The sequence below is a fragment of the Felis catus genome, chromosome B2, assembly GCF_018350175.1.
Source record: "Felis catus isolate Fca126 chromosome B2, F.catus_Fca126_mat1.0, whole genome shotgun sequence".
Lineage (NCBI taxonomy): Eukaryota > Metazoa > Chordata > Mammalia > Carnivora > Felidae > Felis > Felis catus.
Window position 1 is genome coordinate 134,443,879 of NC_058372.1, and position 21,602 is coordinate 134,465,480.

Here is a 21,602-nt window from a genome sequence, read left to right on the forward strand (position 1 = left end):
AATCAGGGTAACAGAATTAAACCCACAATCAGATATCACTATACATCTATCAGAAGGCCAAAATTGGGGCACCTGGGTCATTCAGTTGGTTGAGCATCTGGCTCTTGATTTGGGCTCAGGTCCTGATCTCAGGGTCATGGGATCAAGCACCGTGTCAAGCACCATGCTGAGTGTGAAGCCTGCTTGAGATTCTTTCTCTGTTTCCCTCTGCCTCTTGTCCACTCGTGTACTCGCACATGCTCACTCTCTCTCTAAAATAAAAAAAAAAAATTTTTTAATAAAATAATCTGACTACATGTTGTTTCAAAGACACACTAAAACATAAGGTGTAAGATAAAATCAAAAGGATAATAAAAACTCTACCATATATTACGAACAACTTCAAGTCAATAAATTGAAAACTTCAAAGAAAATAACAAATTCCTAGAAAAATGTAGTAACAAAAATAAGCACTTGCAAGAAACCGAAAGGCTAGTAATTCCATAATCATTGAAATCTCAATCAGTAGTGAAGGACTTTTTCCACAAAGGAAATACAAAGTTCAGATAACATCATAGGCAAGCTCTAACCAATTTTCAAGGAATGGATAATTTCAATCTTTTTCTTCTCTTTGAAGAGAATAAGAAAAGAGAGAGAAAACACTCACTAATTTATTCCATAAGCTGGACGTCAAAGTCAGACAAGAGCAATACAAAAAAAGAAAATTAGATGGGGCGCCTGGGTGGCGCAGTCGGTTAAGCGTCCGACTTCAGCCAGGTCACGATCTCGCGCGGTCCGTGAGTTCGAGCCCCGCATCGGGCTCTGGGCTGATGGCTCGGAGCCTGGAGCCTGTTTCTGATTCTGTGTCTCCCTCTCTCTCTGCCCCTCCCCCGTTCATGCTCTGTCTCTCTCTGTCCCAAAAATAAATAAACGTTGAAAAAAAAAATTAAAAAAAAAAAAAAAAAAAAAAAAAAAAAAGAAAATTAGAGGCCAACTTCATCACTATACTAGAAATTTTATTTTTTTTTAGTTTTTATTTATTTATTTTGAGAGAGAGAGACAGAAAGAGAGAGCAGGAGGGTAGAGAGAGGGGGAGAGAGAGAGAATCCCAAGCAGGCTCCACACTGTTAGCGTGAGCCCACTGCTGGGCTTGAACTCATGAAGCATGAGATCATGACCTGAACCAAAATCAAGAGACTGACACTCAATTGACTGAGCCTCCTGGGCCCCCCTTTACTAGAAATTTTAGCCAGCAAACACTGAAAGAACATCACTACTACAAATAAGTATACAGTAGGGGTGCCTGGGGGGCTCAGTCAGTTGGGCGGCCGACTTCAGCTCAGGTCATATCTCGCGGTCTGTGGGTTGGAGCCCCACGTAGGGCTCTGTGCTGGTAGCTGAGCCTAGAGCCCGCTTCTGATTCTTTGTCTCCCTCTCTCTCTGCCCCTCCCCTGCTTGCTCTCTCTCTCTCTCTCAAATAATAAACATTAAAAAAAATAAAAGTATACAGTAAAACCTTGGTTTGCAAGCATAATTCATTCTGGAAACATGCTTATAATCCCAAGCACTTGTTTATCAAAGAGAATTCAAGAACCATTGGTTCAGTTGTGATCACGTGACATTAGGCATCACATACTGCTGGTATTGCAAGACATCGCTCGTTTATCAAGTTAGCATTAAAAATGTTTGCTCGTCTTGCAGAACACTCGCTGAACAAGTTACTTGCAATCCAGGGTTTTCCAGTATACATATTTTTAAAAATAATTTTAAAAATAGGAATGGGGAAAGAAAATACAATGTATTTGCAGGTAACATTACTGTCTACATTAAAGACCAAAAACAAAACAAAACAAAAAAACCCTGGAGATAAGTTTTAAATATAAGGCTTTAGTAAAATGACTGCATAGAAGGGCAGTAATCTAAAACATAACTTGTGTGCTCACTTCAGAAGCACATATACTGGGATTAGAACTATAGAGAGATTAGCACGTCCCCTGCACAAGGGTGACATGAAAATGAGCAGTATTCCATATTTTCCTTTTTGTACTGTTTCTGGAAGTCTAAAATTATATCAAAATTAAAAGTTGAAAGGCACGTGTGACCTCTTAGGTCAGGGAACAAATTTATAAAAGAATAGAATCTTATAAAATATATGGATGGGGCGCCTGGGTGGCGCAGTCGGTTAAGCGTCCGACTTTAGCCAGGTCACGATCTCACGGTCCGTGAGTTCGAGCCCCGCGTCGGGCTCTGGGCTGATGATGGCTCAGAGCCTGGAGCCTGTTTCCGATTCTGTGTCTCCCTCTCTCTCTCTCTGCCCCTCCCCCGTTCATGCTCTGTCTCTCTCTGTCCCAAAAATAAATAAACGTTGAAAAAAAAATTAAAAAAAAATAAATAAATAAAATAAAATATATGGAAACTAGGAGTAAATCTAACAAAAGGAGTGCAAAAGTTTTGTAAGGAAAATTCTAAGAGGTTCAAGAACTAACTGGAGAGATAAGCTATTTTATGAATAGGAAAAGTCAATATTATGATTGTTGTTTTTTTTCCACAAAAGTTTCCATTGTTTGAATGCAAATGCAATTAAAATCCTAAAAGAATTCTTTGGGAAACCAGGCAAATTGATTCCAAAATTGCACAAAACAAAGGGCAGAGGCATTTTTAATAAAACAGGTCGGGGGGGGGGGTGCTTAAATACTTTCTATTGCCATAGAAATATTGATGTGTGGTATTGGTGGAGGGATAAACAGTAAACCAATGGAAGAGAGAGCCCATGAAACAAAATCCACACATATATGGAAACTTACCTGATAGAAGATCAACAGGGAATATACATGATCTATTCACTAATGTTTTGGACAACTGGCTACATCCATATGTTAAAAAAAAAATTTTTTTTTTGCTATATCACACCATACACATACACACATACAATGTGGATTAAAGATTTAAATATAAAAAACAAAGCTTTATTTACAACTTTTAGAATATAGGAGAATATCTTTATTAAGGACTTCTTGAACAAAATATAAAAAACACAAAACACACAGAGAAAGGCTAATAAATTTGACATTCAACTTAAAAATTTCTGCCCAAAATATATAACCTAATTCTAATCAAACATTTAGACATAACTTCTAGTTTACGGGAAATAGACACCCCAGAATCTGAAACACTCTAAGAAATATTCTGGCCTGAACTCTTCAAAAAGTCAATGTCATTTGAGGTGGGAAGGATGGATAAGAAACTCTTCTAGATTAAGAGAATAAAATGTTGAGTCTGGGATTAAAAACAAATCAATACCTAAAAATGACATTCTTGAGATATTCAGGGAAATTCAAATGTAGACTATATGTTATTTATTCTGGGATTATTGTTACTTTTCGTTTCTCTGTACGCAACATGAGACTCCAACTCATGACCCCAAAATCAAGAGTCTCACGCTCCATAGACTGGGTCAGTCAAGTGCCCTTATTGTTAATTTTCTTAAATGTGATAATAATATCGTGGTTATATAGGACACTTGCTTTTTAAGAAATGCATGGTGAAATACTGAAAGGTTAAAGTTCATCATGTTTTCAATTTACTTTCAAATTGGATCAACAAGTTGTTATTAATTGTTAAATCTGGATGGAAGGCTTATAGATGTTCATTGTTTTTGTGTTTATATGAAAAAATTGTTTAAATCTTTTAAATATTTTTGAGAGATAGTGTGCTAGTGGGGAAGGGGTATATATATAGAGAGACAGAGGATCCGAAGCAGGCTCTGTGCTGACAGCAGAGATCCTGATGCAGGGCCTGAACTCACAAACCACAAGATCATGACCTGAGCCAAAGTCAGACGCTTAACCGACTGAGCCACCCAGGCACTCCTGAAATTTTTTATATTACAAAGTTGAGGGGACATTTACAACTTGTGCTCTTCCAAGCATATCAATACAAAGGTGAGAAACTACGCCACAAACTGAGAAAAAATGTTTACAACATCAAATAGTAAAAATGGATTAGTATCCAGAATCCGTAAGAAAAACTCCTCAAAGAAATCTGTAATAAAAAGACAACTTCACATAAAATGGGCAAAAGACATGTGAAACTTTTCACAGAAAGCAATCAAGAATGACTATAATACATATGAAAAGATACTCAACCTTGTCAGCATTTAGGAAATGCAAATTTAAACACTGAGATTTCTACTCTGGCCAGAAAGCAGTGACAGGAGCAGAATTTACCTTCCCCACGTTAAACAACTAAAAGCCTGTACAGAAAATATACTACAAAGTTTTTCAGACACTGGACAACAGCCAGTGCAAGACAGTGACTCTTGAGAGAAGAACAAGGCAAGTCCAATAATTGTCTGAGGTTACTGCACAGTGTCCACACTACAGCGTGGTGATAGGGAGTCTCCATGGGCACAGAATGCAGGAGAGCCAAGATGAAGTTTGTAGGGCAGAGAATTGGAAAGAGGGGAAACTACAAAGGGAGAGTTCCAGATCTACAGAGGGTTTGCCTGAGTCTTCAGCTGAATACTAATCAAGTGTATGCACATGAGGAAACTACCAAAAGGTGGGAAAGAGCCACCAGAAAAGAACAGGCGGCACAATTTGGGAGTTCATATAGGGCTCAAAATAGTTCTTGTTCCCATAGCCAGAGAGGGGAAATCTCATAAAAGACAAAGCATAGTGGCGAGTATTCAGAAGGGTTTACTCCCGTGGTGAGCCAAATTAGCCCTAGCGGCTCATTAAGCTTAAAAGCAAGCTATGAAAGGATCAGACTGTTTCCAAGTAACTTCATTATGTTCCAGAAAAAGCTCAACATATTTAAAGGAATACAAAAACTCTAGTGCACAACAACGTAAAATCCAAAAATTACCAGGGACACAAAGTAAATTACAACTCAATAATGGGTGGGGAAAAAAATCAATCAATAGAAACAGACCAGAAATGATACAGATAGAATGGCCAAGTACATTAGAACAGCTATTATTAATGTACTCTGGGTGTTTAAAAAAAAAAAAAAAAAAAAGGAGGAAAGCAGAAGCATGTTAAGGAGAGGCATGGGGGATATAAAAAAGACCCAAACGGAACTTCTAACATTAAAAATAATGTCTGAGGTGAATACTACACTGGGTGGGATTAAGAGAAGATTAGATACTTCAGGAGGAAAGATTAATGAATGTGAGGACATAACAATGGAAACTATTCAATACGGAACAGAGAAGAAGACTTAACCCAAATGGAGCATCCGTGTAACGTGCGACAACTTCAAACAGCCTAACATACAAGTAATCGGGAGTCTTAGGAGAGGGCTGAGAGGAGGGGAAACAGCAAAAAGCAACTGAATAAATAATAGCCCCAAATTTTCCAACCTGGTGAAAACCATAAACCCACAGGGAAACAGCCCAAGCAGAAGAATGGTGAAAAAACGACACCAAGCACATCATAATCAAATTTCTCAACAGCAGTGAGAAAACCTTAAAAGCAGCCAGAGAAAGAGAACAAGTTACATATATTGGAACAAACACAAGAATAATAGCAGTCTTCTTGCTGGAAGGCACAAGAAGATACCACTAAGCGTCCACTAAATTGACAAAATTGAAAAGCGGGAAACTAAGAAGTGTTGGAGAGAATGCGAAACAAAGGTAAGTCACATAACGCGCGTCGGGGTGTAAGCTGGTTTGGCCACTGGAGAATATAACTTGGCATTATCTTGCAAAGACGAGGATTTCCGTACTGCGGGGGCAAGCGATCTCTCTCCTGTATACAGAATGGTCACAGCAGCATTGTTTGCAACAGCAAAACCAAAAACGCACAAACCAACCCCAAATGTCCACTAACAGAAGAATGGGTAAATTGTGGTCTATTGATACAACACTATAAAGCAATAAAAATGAATGACTCTCAAAATATACTAAGCTGAAAAAAGCAAGTCACAGAAGTAAACATACATTATGCTATTTATATAAAATTCAAAAACATATAAAACTTAACATTTTATTTACGAATACATCCATATGTTGTAAAACTATAACAAGCAGGAGAATGACAAATAGAAAATTCAGAATAATCATCACTTGAGGAGAGAACACACAGAGGGTTTCTAAAATGCAGGTGATACTCTATTTCTTGAGCTGGCTCATGGGTACACAAATATTTACTATTCTTTATACCTTATATATACACATCTGTGAATTTTTGTAGGTATGAAATACTTCATTTAAAAAAGAGAAGAGTGAAAAATGTGAAAGACTTGAAAAATGAAGACCACTATTTATGTGTAACAATAAAATTAGTGTACAAAAGTATACAAAGAAAATGTTCAACTTTTTATTGTCTTTCTGTGCCCTATACAATCAGTATGAATCGAAAAGGGCCATAACCCTAGTGTGAAAAAAAAAATAACAAGCAGAGTCTCTGACGCTTTGACACAATATCTGAGTACCTGGTGCTCCAAGTTAGACAACAGTAAATACATTAGCCACCCATGTCTGATTCTCTGTCTTTCATCTGTACTTGGATTTTTCTTTATCTTTGGATTTCCTGGGACTTCTGCTTCGGTCTCTCTTTTTACTCCGTTCTCTTTCGTAGGGGTCTGTTTGGTATTTGGCTTTGTGACTGTTACTGTAGTGGCCGTCCCTTTCTCGAGATCGGCTACGACTTCGGTTTTGAGGTCGGTCTCTCTTTTCACTCTTTTGTTTCTCCCAACAGCTTTCCTCTTCTTCATAGTGACCAAACCCCATTTCCCTGTAGATATCCTGTCAAAGGAATGGAGAGACAGTTACAGGTGAATGAGTAGAAGAATCATCTTGTAGTCACTGTCAATTAATAAAACTCAGCGAGCAGCTATACCAGCTCAGACTGGAACACTACCACTAATGCCCAGAATCTTGTAAATCAGAAAGCAAAAATAATTCACAAAGAGACTTAACCATTTTTCTTATCAATCTCATTGCTTTGTATCTACTATTTCAGCTGAACTAAAGGATCAGATCCAAAACCAAGAATTGAAATCATCCAGCTGAAAACAGAACAAGTCTTTAGAGAAAATCACGACACCAAGAACTCTGGTTGTGGCTGGTCACCTTTCTACCTCCGCCTTCTTCACTCCTAAGTGATCGGCAGTGGAATTACTAAAATTCCCCTAAAAGCCCTACTTTTACCCCTAAAAGAAGAGATAGCCAAGAGAGGTTTTAGACAAGTCAGTCAGTCCAAAAGGAAAATAGATACTGCATACTTTGGTCTCATTATTTTTCAAGTGTTTATTTTATAACAGCTCCTCTCCAAATCTTCAAATAAATTTTCCTTGTTTACACTACACTGATGTATGTTTTTATTAAAGATCATTTATTTATATATATCCTTAAAATGAGCTAAGAAACAATGGAAAATTCCACTGCCCTAAAGACAGACAATAGAGTAGGTACATTAAATTCCATTCTTAGTAATTAACAGTAGTAATTTCCACACACAGAAGAGGGTTACTTAAAACAATTCTCTTTCTGCTTGTGTTCTACCCCTAATTAAAGTGAGTATCTCAGCAAGTAGCTGAAATCTAAAGAGACCAGAGCCAATGCTCTTTCAAGAGATAAGTTCATAAAATCCAACTTCCTTAACAGATTTCTCTCAGAGGAAAGGCAAAATCCTAAGGATTGAGCTCCCAAGGGTCCCAACTCTATCACCACAGACATTATAGTAAAGATAAATATCAAGATTTAAAACCTAGAGTGATGAATACCCATAGTTAAGGACTGGGTTGTAAGCAAAGATTCATAATTATTCCATACACTGTCCAGATACTGTACATGACACCCGGCATGGAGATTGTCATATGTGAAAACAGATCTAACATGATTGTTATAATCAGTGTTTGTGGAATACAACATTATAAACTGATTCATAACTTCCCACACAATCCCAATAGGTCTTGTCATTCTAAAAGAGTCCCCAAGATAGAAGAATGACTATGTGGTTTAACCCTTTACCAACTGTTTTCTAGCAAAACATGACAGCCCCGGATCAAAGAATTTTTTGGTGCTTCCTGTAACATATACAAAATGTAAATACCTATGTACTATTCTGTCTGTACACTTAATTCTTGTATTGGTTGAGACAATCAACTTTTAAGATGGAGAGACTGCTTAGCTGATGCGTAACTCTTTAACGTCCTCAGCAATTATACAAATAGGCAATTAAATGCTTTGAGTGTTTAAAATAACAGAGAAAGAGATAAAAGACTACACAGTACTTAATTTTTTGAAAAAATTGAGGAAGCTGAAAATGTGAAATGGACAGAAGCCTTAAAACCTCTCCTACTTGGATGGAGTATTTTCAAAGCTACACAAGCTTTGAAGTCAGGCAGCTCTCGGTTCAAATGGTCTCTGCCATTTAGGAGATGTGTCAAACAAATAATCTTGAGGTTAGATTTATCAGGGGAGGTTTCATAGAGAAGTTAGGACTGGAGATGAACCTCAAAGAGTGAGTGGGTTTGGCTGTGGATTGGCTGCAGGAAGGCTAATGCACAGAGTGGAAGTGAAAACCAAAGAGCAAGGAAGAAATCAGTACTGTGTGCATAAAAGAGAAACTTCAGGTGGCTGGATGAAGTCATATTAGAACAGATCCTTTAAGTATGTATGTGCTAGCACAGTGCTAAGTGCTTTGGGGGCACAATATTACCCTCATTCTAGAAATAAAGAAATTGAGGGGCGCCTGGGTGGCGTAGTCGGCTAAGCGTCCGACTTCAGCCAGGTCACGATCTCGCAGTCCGTGAGTTCGAGCCCCGCGTCAGGCTCTGGGCTGATGGCTCAGAGCCTGGAGCCTGTTTCCGATTCTGTGTCTCCCTCTCTCTCTGCCCCTCCCCCGTTCATGCTCTGTCTCTCTCTGTCCCAAAAATAAATAAAAAACGTTGAAAAAAAAAAAAGAAATAAAGAAATAAAGAAATTGAGACTCAAGAGATCTATACAGGTTGGAGATTATTATTTAATTGATCAGTAACTTGACATATAAAATTGAAAAGGGGGTGGTACAGAATAATGAAAAAAAACCCTCATACCTGACTGAATCAAAATAATGTTAAAGTTCTAGCTCTCTGATTAAACTCAAAAGGCTCACAGGCCTGTGGGGTCAGGAACTTTATATCTAAAGTGAAAGAAATTAATTCGATGAGCTCTAAGTCTTTCCAGTACAGACTATAAAAAATTATATCATTTTATGGGTGCCTGGGTGGCTCAATCAGCTAAGCGCCCAACTTTGGCTCAGGTCATGATCTCATGGTTCCTGAGTTTGAGCCCTGCATCGGGCTCTCTGCTGTCAGTGCAGACCCTGCTTTGGATCCTCTGCCCCCTGTCTCTCTGCCCCTCCCCTGCTCTCTCTCTCCAAAAATACATAAACATTCAACAAAAAAAATCTTAAGAAAACATTCTATCAATTTATACACTTAAGACATAAGACAAAATGATTAAACTAGCATGTGGCTAAAAAGGAAAGAAAAAACACCATTAAAAAGTCCTATTTATTTATTTTTTTAAGTGGCCAATTTAAACCTTAACCTATCCAATGATTTCATGTAAAGCAGTCCAAAAAAAATCTAAACTAAGAGCCATGCTTGCTCAGGTCTTTAGGACTCAATCAAAGGTTTAGTTAAATCTAAATCACTAAAATAATACTAAATGATTAAAATGACAGTAAAAATAGAGTCCCAAATTATAAGAATAATAAACACCTTAAAAGCCACAGAGGACTGGCAGCCAGAATGAATACTTCTCAGCAAGGCAAAACCCACAGCCGAGAACTCACTTCCTAGCACCCCAGTAAAGCCCAAACCTCAACAACATAGTAACACCTTTGGAATAAAGACACGAGGTGAAAAAGTTAAACAGAGAAGTTTTCGAATTCAATAGTAAGTCTGTCACTCAACAAAAAACAAAGAACTTCAAGAAATAAGTTAAAACATTCTTAGGGAACTAGGCTTACCAAGCAAAATACCAATAAATAGGAAAATCTGAGCTATACCTGAAAATAATCTAGCACTGAAAATTCCCTTTAGTGATTATATTTTTGAGACTGAACTCAAAAGGATAAAGATCAGAATAATACAAAAAAAATCTGGCCCACTAAAATCTTAAATACAGATGCTATTTAACTGGAAAAAAAATAAGAGAAAATTAGTATAAGAAAAAATAAGAAAATTTGATTAGTATACTAAATCAAGTACAAAATCAGGGGTGCCTGGGTGGCTCAGTCATTTAAGTGTCTGACCCTTGATTTCAGCTCGCGTCATGGTCTCACATTTGTGAGATAAAGCCCTGTGTTGTGCTCTGCACTGACAGTGTGGAGTCTGTCCTCTTTCCCCCTTTCTCTGCCCCTCCCACGCTCTCTGTCTCTAAGTAAATAAATACACTGAAAAAAAAATAACCAAGTACAAAATACAAAAACATTTGCTTTAACATACTTTGAGGGGAGAAATAAAGTTAGGAGATTATTATTTAGAATTTAACAATTTTATGTTTTTTAACTTTTTTTTTTTTTTTAACGTTTATTTATTTTTGAGACAGAGAGAGACAGAGCAAGAACGGGGGAGGGTCAGAGAGAGAGGGAGACACAGGCTCCAGGCTCTGAACTGTCAGCACAGAGCCCGACACTGGGCTCGAACTCACGGACTGTGAGATCATGACCTGAGCCGAAGTCGGACGCTCAACTGACAGAGCCACCCAGGCGCCCCGAATTTAACAATTTTATAATTACCAATGGACTTAAAATTATTTGAAAGATACTAACAACATTCCCCCCAAAACTACTTGATGCCTTTTACTCCTTGCCAAAAAACAAAAGTATTTGCTGTTATAAAGTTTTAAGTAATCAAAGAGAGGATAAAAACGATTTGCAAAAAGAGGAGGGAATCACAGACTTAATTCAAATGTGGCCAGCTTTTGGATTTTTTGGACCTCTGATGATGTCAAATACACCAAAGTATATCTCAGGCCTGATTTCACTGATTCCAGATTCCATGTACAAGTGCAAGATGAGAAACTGCAGCTAAAAGGAACACATGGTGAGTGTGGTGGTAGGAGGAAGCAGGGGTAGAGACCAAGGAGTTTTAGTGGCAAATCTGCTAAATATTCACAGAAACGGGACGCAGCCACCATTTTAAAAGATTGGGGTGGTCTTAGGCTAAACTGATAGAGACATTAATAAGAAGACGGAGATGTTCCATTAGATCACTGGATTATTATACTAGGGGACAAACTATATTAGCATAGCAATAGAATTTAGGAGAGGAAACGGCCAGGAATATATTCCAGATAAGAGCAGCAGCAGAGTGGTTAGGAGTACACGTCCAGATTTACACTGTGCTTCTCTTACTTATCAGTGGTACAAAACCAGGCAAGCCGCTTAACCTCTCCAGTTTTCACTTTCTCTGCTGTGAGATGGGGAAAATCGTACCCACCGCACACCGTAAGCACACAAGATGTTAGCTATTACGGATTCGTGTGCCTATTATTTGGAGGATTGAGTAACTGAGTGAAGGTGTAACTTGAAAAGTGAGGGCAGGTCATGAATGATGGCAATCTTTAAACAGCAGAAAGGCTATGGAAAAAGATACACAAGATAATAGCAAGAAGTAGGAATATATGCTATCTAGAATACAGGAAACTAAGAATATATGTAAAATACGTGTCTGCTGAAATTTTTAAAAAATGAAGAACAACCCATGAAGCACATTAAATGGTTACCTTGGGGGCAGAAGGGGACAGGGGACAGGGAAGGGGACAGGTTCTCCGTTTGTACCACTTTATAGATTTTACTTTGGAACCATACAAGTGATTTTTAAAACTAAAAAACAAACAAAAAAAAATTTAAGCAATCCCTAAACATCGAAAAGAAACAAACTGAAATATCAATCTAGTTAATGGCCTTACCACAGAAACGATTCCAAGTGATTTAAAACACACTAATTTGACTGTAACAGTAAAAGTAATAATACCCAGTGTAGAAAATGTGTGCACCCACGTTTTCCTTCACTTAATCTCAACAACATACCTATAAGGTAAATATAATCTCAATTTCACAGAGGAGGAAACTAGCTCAGAGAGCTCGCTAACTTGTGGAGGCCACATCAACGAACAGCCGTGCCGAAATGTACACCTAGTTTTTCCGAAGCCAATCCCTTACTTTGCCAACCATACACATCTCTCCTCTGCATTTTTGCTTGACCTTCTTACCATCTTGAATCTTCTCCCTTCTCACCTTTGCCTACTAAAATCTCTGCATCAACCAGGGCCTGGCTGAGAAGTCCTCACGTGGTTAATTATGAGTGCTGTTTTTATTTCAGATACACAATATAGAAACGCATAAACGTTCCACAGGCCTGAAAACCTCAACAGCTACCGGTACTGTACGTAACACTTGGTAATAAAGGAAAATGATAAATGAGCACTTTTTCAGCATAACCACACTGATGGGAATTAGTGGCCACATGTATGGAAATCACACTTGTTTTGCAATATGGCACTAAATGATATACTAAGCTACTTTGAAAACAACCTTTTATCATTTGTGATATATGTTCTTGGCAACTAAAGTTCATTAACCCCAATGAAACCATTGGGGTTAGAACATATGCACCCTGTCCAGATCTATATGCTTAGTCCCTAACTTATGTCGCTAAGATGTAATGTACAGAGGGATAAAATGGTTACCCCCCTGCAGCGAAGGCCGGACACTCGAAGTACCTGATTAGTATTTTTGATCGGCATATAGTCCTCATCTTCTTTTTCTTCAGAGCAGTGACGAGTTTTCTTCTTGTGTTTCTTACTTGTGTGGGAGTGACTTGATTTCGGATCCTCTGCTTGCTCATCTAGTACAAGATCGTATTTCGCGCTGCAGCAGCTAGTTAAGGACAGATGTGAGAACTGACACGGATAATACATCAAAACGTAAGAATCTGGTAAACAAAGGAGGCCATGAGGCTAAAGGCAACTTTTTAAAGCAAAAAGCATCTCACAAGCATAGAGTTTATTTCTAATACAAAACTAACTCCTATTTTCTTTCATTACATAGTCAGGGAATATGGAAAGAACCCTGACCTTAAATAAGCAATTAACAATCGGCAAGTAGGTGGGCAAAAAACATGTATCCACAAATGAAAATATAAGAAGCAAAAAATAAGGAAACCTATTTGTCAATAATGAAAAAACTTAAACTTAGAAAAGGAGGCACATGTTTCACTGGAAAAAAAAGAAGGTATTACAAACCCCAATGGCAGAGGAGCTACATAAGACAAAAGGTACGTTCAGGAGACTCTTCCTTTGAAGTACTAATTAGTTTAACCCTATAGGAGGAAATTTAGCAATGCAGAGCAACAACTACCATATTTTATTTAATTTTTTATTATTTAATATCTTTTATTTTAGAGAGAGAGAAAGGGTATGACCAGGGGAGGGGCAGAGAGAGAGGGAGGCACAGAATCTAAAGCAGGCTCCAGGCTCTGAGCACTCAGCACAGAGCCCGATGCGGGGCTCAAACCCACCAACTGTGAGATCATGACTGGAGCTTAACCGGATGCTTCACCGACTGAACCACGCTAGCACCCACAACTACCATATTTAAATTACAGTAAGAATTTATAAAAAATTAAAATAAGTTAAATGAACAAAGACATATATAATGATTATTTTTAATAACAAACTGACAGCAACATAAAGCATAGTAATGAAGATAGTCTTCAATATATTGTAGAACTTCAACATGATGGATTATTGCAAAGAAAGATACTAGCAATGATAAATGAATGCAATGAAAAAACCTGGAAAGGTGTTTATGAAAAATTAAAAGTGAAAAGAGACTGAAATACTGTCTATACCATATGGTAATCGTTAACTTTACAAAGCATAAAAGATGAAGACTTGAAAGGAACGAGAAAAAGCATCATTTTTCTACGTGGTAAACTGTGAGTGAATCTTTTTTTCTTTTTTTTAGTTGAAGTGTGGTTGACATATAATGTTGTATTAGTTTCGGGTGTACAACATGGTGATTCAATATTTATATACATGAATGAATCTTGTTTTAATTTCACATAAACGTGTTATAAAAATTATGATAATGTATTTAATACAGAGATAAGTATTTTTTTCTAATGTACTATTACATCTTAGAATAAGAGAAAATGTAAAACTATTACAACCTCTATTGAAAATAACCTCAAATTCTAATAGAATTTGAAGAAGGCTAACAAGTGTCAGAATAGTGGTTTAAAAAAAAAAAAAGCTCTTCTGAAGAAGGCCCACATGCAGAGCAATTTTAGTGGCAGGTGGGACTAGAGTAAATCGCAGACACACTTCCCTCAGGACTCGAGTTCCAGGTCTGGCCTCACGCTGCCGCAGCTCTGCGCTTTCCTCAGGGACGTCTCACTTCTACAGAAGATGCAACAGGAAAAGGCTGCACCCTCTGGGTTTCACAAGATGGCTGCGATGGCTAATCAGCCTGCACCGTCCACTACGTTACTCCATCATCTCTAACTTCTTTGCTCCTTTATAGTAGGTCATAGCTTCCAGAGTAGCTTCTGGAGCCTCTCTTTTTTCAGGTACAAATTTGGTAGCCCTTGCCCAGCATTTCACCTCACTGTGTTGCTTTACACATGCCGCTCCCTCTGTCCAAAATGCTTTAAGCAGCGGTTTTCAAACTGCTGACTGTAACCTGTCAATGGGGAGCAAAATCCACTTAGTGGGTCACGGCCAGCACTTTGTAATAATGTAGAACAGAAAAGAGTATACGGAGCCTCGGAAAAATACCATTGCATTTCTGTTTCAATTATGTGTGCGCGTGAATGGCTATCCTTGGATTGTGGTGGGTCCAGATATAAACTGTATTTCTGAAATGATGGATCAAGTTAGAGAAAACAGCATCCCACCTCAGCCCTCCTCTCCTCACATTCAAGTTGCAGCTTTTGTCATTTCTCTTAGTGTTACCCGAGGGTGTTCCCTGACTCCTTGCCTCTACAAGTCCCATATCCCACAAATGCACTTCTTAGAAACACTACAGACATTTTTATATTTGATCCACGGTAATTATTTAAGGTCTGTTCATCCCCCCTCTGCAACAATAAAACGTAAGGTTCTATAAGGGCAGGGGCTATGTTTTACTGCTTAGTATACATCAGATGCCAAATAAGTATCTGTAGATTATTTATTATCCCACCAGATGTGACATTTGTCACATCTCTTTTCCCTTGCTTAGCTACTATCTTCTGCTCACTACTATAGTCAACACTTGTAGATGCCAAATCTTTCCAGTTAAACACAAATTTGAGATCTCCCGTCTTCTTTTCCAGTTACTTCCCCGAGATCTACCCTAAGTTAAACTTGTCTTTCCTTTTGTTCTATTTTTTAATCTTCTTAGTAGTAGTCTAATTTACAGCAATTTCTTTTTTCTCAAGATCCATTAAAGTGTATCTCCACCATGACTTTGTAACTTAAAACTTACTATAAAAAAAACTTACCAGATTATTACATTGTCCTCTAAATCTCCTTTCCTTGCCATAGTAACAAAGTAACATATAATATAGAATGAGGACAATATATCTCTTACATGTTATACTTTTTGTTTTTTATCTCTTACATATTATAAACACATGTTCTACCAATCTAATATTTTACCTGAGATTATAAATGCCTTGCTGAAATGAAATCTATCAACTACCAACAACATAAAGACCACCGTATTTGGTCAACTCAAGAATTTCCTTTTTCTTGTTCAATATTCTGTTTGAGAATGATTAACAATGGTTTACATCAGGACATGTCTGTCTTCTCCATCAATTTCAAAAGACTGAAGGCAAGCATTTTTCAATACTAGTCAAATGTGGTTGTTTAAATTAATTAAAATTCAACAAACTTTACAGTTCCTCAGTCCATTTCACATGCTCAAAATGTAGAAAATTCTACTGGAGAGCACTGGGCTACAGATTTCTTCTCAAACATACCTGGTTTCCTTTCTTAACCTTCAGTAATCTATCATCTTAAATTTAAAACATTTTAATACTACATATTCTTTCTTTGCAGCCTGACCTACTTACCTCTGTGAGGGAAAGACACCTCCCTGTACTTTATACTCTATGCCTATACTTCCTTTTATTTGTCCTACCCACTTCCCTTCTTCCAGCTGCAGTTACTAGTAAGTCTAAATTTAATTTCAAAGATTTGTTAAATAAATCTCAAGTGTATTCCATCCACACCTTTTATGATTTTAATATTTCAATCATATCTCCTCTAATGTTCACCTTTTTAGACTGGAACTTAGCTTACTGTTTGCTGTGTATGCATGTGAAAGCCTCTCCTCATGTTGATTATGTCAGTGTATTTCAGCTTTACCCAGCTGTTACACCTTACAATGTTTCATGTATTGTAGACAGTCAACACATTTTTTTACATGAGTATATAACAAGTCAACCTGATATTCATCTTTCTTTGATGAATACTTGGAAAGGAAATGTCTAAGGCAGTGTGGGAAAAGAGAATCCCTAAACTACTAACAGAAATTAGGAAACAAAGAAACCATTTACCAGAAAGAATCACAAAAGAAATAACTTTTGCAATGTGTAGAGTGATAGATTTATAATGAGAATATCAATGAAAAAACTGAAATGACATAATGTAAGCAGTATGTCTCTGATTTTTTTCTCAACCTAAAACCTCAAAAAACTTAAATGGTCAAGTCAATGAATTTCTTTTTAATCCTATAAAAATCAACTCTTGCTTACAGTATGAGCCAAATAAATATTTGTTGCTAGACTGACAATGTACTGAGCAGAAAGAAGCAACCTAATCATAGAAAATAACAAAAGGACTTTGTCAATCTACACATTTACCATCTCCAAAGAAGTTAAACATTACAAGGAAGGTTAACACCAAGAATTTAGCTAAACTATATGAAGAAAATTTCTGACTATGGGGAACTGAAAACATTACAATTATATACAGAAAATACAAATCTTACCTGAAGATTTCAGAATAAGTGTTAACCTTAACCTAAGAGTAAGGAGGGAAAAGAATCTGGCTAAAGATCTCTTTGAACTGTAAACTCCATAAAATAGAGAAAATACCAAAAAGAGAAAAGTATACGTAAGACGGTGAAAAAATATTAACAATAAACTAAATGATGTCTTCACAAACCATCTGGATTCAGGAACCTTGTCTTCTACAGACTTTATGACTTATAACATATCACATAGTACTCTACACAGAGTGGATGGTCTAAATCCACCAATTGGTTCTTGTGAAGGATACTCCTGCTTGGGCTTTACTTTATCTTTCAAAACTAAATTAGATGGTTTATCCTGTTCCTTTTCATACTCCTTGAAATCACTCTTGGTGTATTTCCCACCTATTTATTAAAAAAAAAAAAAAAAAGAAAAAAAGAATTTAGTAAGAAAACTCACCTAATTTATCAAAGAACAAAAATTATTTTATAAGAGGTATAACATGAGCATACACGACTGAAGGTTAGTAATTCATTCTCCATTACTGGTTTTAAATGAAATCTGATACCTATTTTGCTAGGTAGCCCTATGCTGCCACCTAACAATTTATGAGAGTATTACAACATCAAACTTTCAATCCTAAATTACACAATGAATACTTTCACTGGGAAATAATGCAGTGTTTAAGGAGAACCATTGAGTCCATAAGAAAATTAGGTCCAAAGGAAATTGATGGCTTGAGACTGCAGTCTGAGATCTGAGAGACTTATCTTGGAAGAAGTAAGGCTTTGAAGATCTCTGATCTGTCAAAAGAGACAGACTAAAATCTCAACAGAGCACCAAGCAGATAGGGCACAGTAGGATCCACACAGAAATTCACTAAAGGGTGTGAGAGGGGAGGGTTGGCAAGAACACCAAAGACAAACTGTGTCTGCTTTCAAGTTCTTGCTTAAGAGCACCTTTATTCCTCCCGAGTGCCAAAAATGAAATCAACAATCCCTTCAGAAAAATAGGACCCACCGTTGTATCTTGACTGGCCTTCAGTGGCAGGGCAGGGAAAGAGCATCATCCTCTGCAGCCCCTTGACTCCCAAGCCTACTCTCCTACCAGATGGAGATTCAGTCCTAGACCTGCTGACCAACCTGCCTTTCCTATCCCCTCAACTACCATGACGAAGTGCTTCTAGTGGGAGGGCTTCGTACACAAGGGCCAAGACTGAACGTACAAGTAAAGCAAACTGCAGGTACACAGAGAGGTGTTTTGATTGGGTATCCTACATACAACCTATCATCAGGTTCTTTAAACAAAGGAAAAAATAGGAATAAAAGAAGTAGGTAAGCATCAAAAACAAAATGAATCTACCTGGTAATTCCAGAGACTCTTGAAACAAAAATGGCCAGTAAACAACATTTCACAATATTTCACGTGAACATGAAACAGACAACTGCACACATTACAACACTGATAACTGTAACGAACAGGTACCATTTCATCACTGACAAAAAGATTCTGTGCTTGTCAGGAGTTTCACGATGGATGAGGCAGTTACAGTATAACGGAAAGAGCAATGGATTAAAGTGAAAAGTTCTGTGGTCAAATCCTGACTCTAGTGGAAGGTCCTAGGTCAGCCACTTCTTTGAAACTCATTTATATTCCTTTCATTTGTAAGCCGAAAATAATACCTCCATTTCACAGAGCTATAAGACAAAGTACTTAGCACTGTGAATGGTACAGAGTATATATTCAATTTATTAAATACGAATCCATAATACATAAAACTATCTCAAAATTAACTACAGTTAACAAATAAACATGTTTATGATGGCATGTGAAGCTAAAGCATCTGACTCCCTTTTCACTCACATGTGGATCTTGAGAAACTTAACAGAAGACCATGGGGGAAGGGAAGGGGGAAAAAAGTTACAAACAGTTACAAAAAATAAACCACAAAAAAAAAAAAAAATAATAAAAAATAAAAAAAATAATAAAGCATCTGTCTCCTATATGACATTTTATTTTATTTTTTTAAAGAGTTTATTTTAGGGGTGCCTGGGTGGCTCAGTCAGTTAAGCATCCGACTTCGGCTCTGGTCATGATCTCATGGGTTTTAAGTTCAAGCTCTGCATCAGGCTCTGTGCCGACAGCTCAGAGCCTGGAGCCTGCTTCAGATTCTGTATCTCCCTCTCTCTCTCTGCACCTCCCTGCTTGCACTCTCTCTCTCTCTTTCTCTCTCAAAAATAAGAAAATATTAAAAAAGAAAAAAAATTTATTTTAAATAATCTGTACACCCAATGTGGGGCTTGAACTCATGACTCCAAAATCAAGAGTTGCATGTTCTACCAATGAGCCAGCCAGGAGCCTTCCTCTATAACATTTTATTTTATTTCATTTCATTTCATTTCATTTCATTTCATTTCATTTCATTTCATTTCATTTCATTTTAAGTTTTTAAGGTTTATTTATTTATTTTGAGAGACAGAACAAGCAAGCAGGGGAGGGGAAGAGAGAGAGAAGCCCAAGCAGGCTCTACACTGTCAGCACAGAGCTTGATGCCAGGGTTGAACTCACAAACCGGGAGATCATGACCCGAGCCGAAACCAAGAGTGGGACATTTAACTGACTGAGCCACCCAGGCGCCCCTTAGAGAGGACTTTAAAGTGAACTTACTTTTTTCTAAAATGTTACATAGGAAGGGCATCTGGGTGGCTCAGCTGGTTAAGCATCTGACTTTTGGTTTCAGCTCAGGTCATGATCTCACGCCTTCGTGGGCTCAAGCTCCACATCAGGCTCTGCGCTGGCAGTACAGAGCCTTCTTCAGATTCTCTCTCTCTCCCTCTCTCACTGCCCTTCCCCCACTTGCACTGTCTCTGTCTCTCAAAATAAATACATAAAGTTAAAAAAAAAAAAAGTCCTCTGTAAATAAACTACATTGAAACCACTCAGGAAGGCAGTATCATTTTTTCAGTGGGTGGATATGTTAGGAAAAGAATAGAGAGGAAAAAAAAAACAAACACTAAATTAAATCCTATTTATATCATCAGTTTATGTGACTCTCAATAAATCACTTCACAAGATTGTGCTTCAAGTTCTTTCTCTGTGGTGAGGAACTGTAATTACACTGGCTTCACACATACCCCAAATGCTAAAATTAAATTAGCTCTTTGGGGAAAAAGCCCCACAGAAGAGCTACTTCTGGACCAGAACTAGAGTGCATTAGGCCAACAGCTCCTCTATAGTTCTTGAATACAGTTATTTGATTCTTTTGTTTACAAAGCTGCAATTACTACATGTGAAAAACACGCCACCTTAAGTGGGTTTAGTTTTCGCGAGTCACTGAAAATAGAGAGCAGTGTGTAAATCTAGTCATGCAATCCAGCACGACAGTTTCATGGGAGAAACCAACACTGTAAGGAACCCTGACCCATCACCGTCTCCCACCATGGAGAACACAGCTTCCAGCGGGCCTTCCTCACCTATTTTGGACATTGATCATTTCTTTTTCTGAACTCCCACAAGGTACCATGACCTACCAAACAAACGAGCACATCACTCTCAAGTAGTGTTCTTTCTTATTTGGAAAAAAAAAAAAAAAGAATTCATAAAAATCATGGGAAAGAAAGAAAAGTTTTATAGAAAAAGAAAGTAATCCTGGAATTCCTAGTAAAATTTAGCATGATGTGGTGAATAACTGTCAAAGTAAAATCTTCTAAAAATACTGCATCAAAAATCAAAAACTTACATTATTTTAGCATACAGACATTCAATCTTAAGTTTGACATGCTACTACCAGAAATTCAGTTGACATATATATATATGCGTATGTGGACAATGTCATATGCACAGGGACAGTAAAACAGAAGAACAAAAGATTAGAAACTTCACTGTCCATTAATAGAACTAGTCCAATAAATTATGATATATACATTCAATAGAAAACTGCAGCTGCTGAGAATGTCCCTTTTATACACTAACATGAATTGCTCTCTTAGATGTATTATTAAATGAAAAATGCAAGATATGAAGGCAGTATGTATAGCCTGCATCCATTTGCCTTATCCTTTTCTAAAGTTGAAAATAATACATATAAAATATATATACTTCCTTTTTTAAAGGAGAAACCTATAAATATACATAAAATATATATGGGGAAAAACACGTTGAGAGAAAATTCTCAACATAAAATAAACACATATGCATGTATATTCAAAGAATGTATGCGGAAAATAAAGAAACAGGTGAGAGTGGTTACCTCTCGGAAGGGAAATGGGGTAGATGAGGTGCAGAAGTGGGAGAGTTTTTTACACCACCTTTCATGGACCTTTCCGACTTTGTACCATATGACAACAAAAACAAACAAACAAACAAAAAAACTGTTTTGCATCTAAAAGAACCAAGCCACCACAACCATCATTTTGCAAATATCTGCAATGGTTTAAATGGGTTAAAAGTAATTTATAATACAAAGCCAGTAAATATGTTCATCATCAGCTTAAAATACACATACACACATACATACACTCCCCTTTATCTTAGATTCTCAATAGCAGCTACATGAAACCATAAATGGCAGAAGTTACATCAATGAACATTTCTCCTAATGAGCAGCACTAAGTCAAAGGAGATATACACGCAAGCACACTCACACGCACAAGCACGCA

General features: G+C 37.3%; 1 protein-coding gene and 1 non-coding gene across 2 annotated transcripts in view; one reads left to right on the plus strand and one right to left on the minus strand.

Annotated features, from left to right (window-relative positions):
* The first annotated feature begins 1,914 nt into the window (after positions 1-1,914).
* Positions 1,915-2,016, plus strand: LOC111560663. Its single transcript, XR_002742663.2, has one exon. It is a non-coding gene; the product is annotated as a U6 spliceosomal RNA (small nuclear RNA).
* A 3,936-nt stretch (positions 2,017-5,952) lies between these two features.
* Positions 5,953-21,602, minus strand: part of PPIL4 (peptidylprolyl isomerase like 4) — a 34,099-nt gene continuing 18,449 nt past the window's right edge. Inside the window, exons 11-13 of the mRNA XM_003986636.6 lie at positions 17,252-17,348; positions 12,701-12,848; positions 5,953-6,727 (exon numbers count right to left, since the gene is read on the minus strand). Coding sequence (XP_003986685.1) covers positions 6,476-6,727; positions 12,701-12,848; positions 17,252-17,348 — 497 coding nt within the window. The 3' untranslated portion in view covers positions 5,953-6,475. The remainder of the gene's footprint in view (positions 6,728-12,700; positions 12,849-17,251; positions 17,349-21,602) is intronic.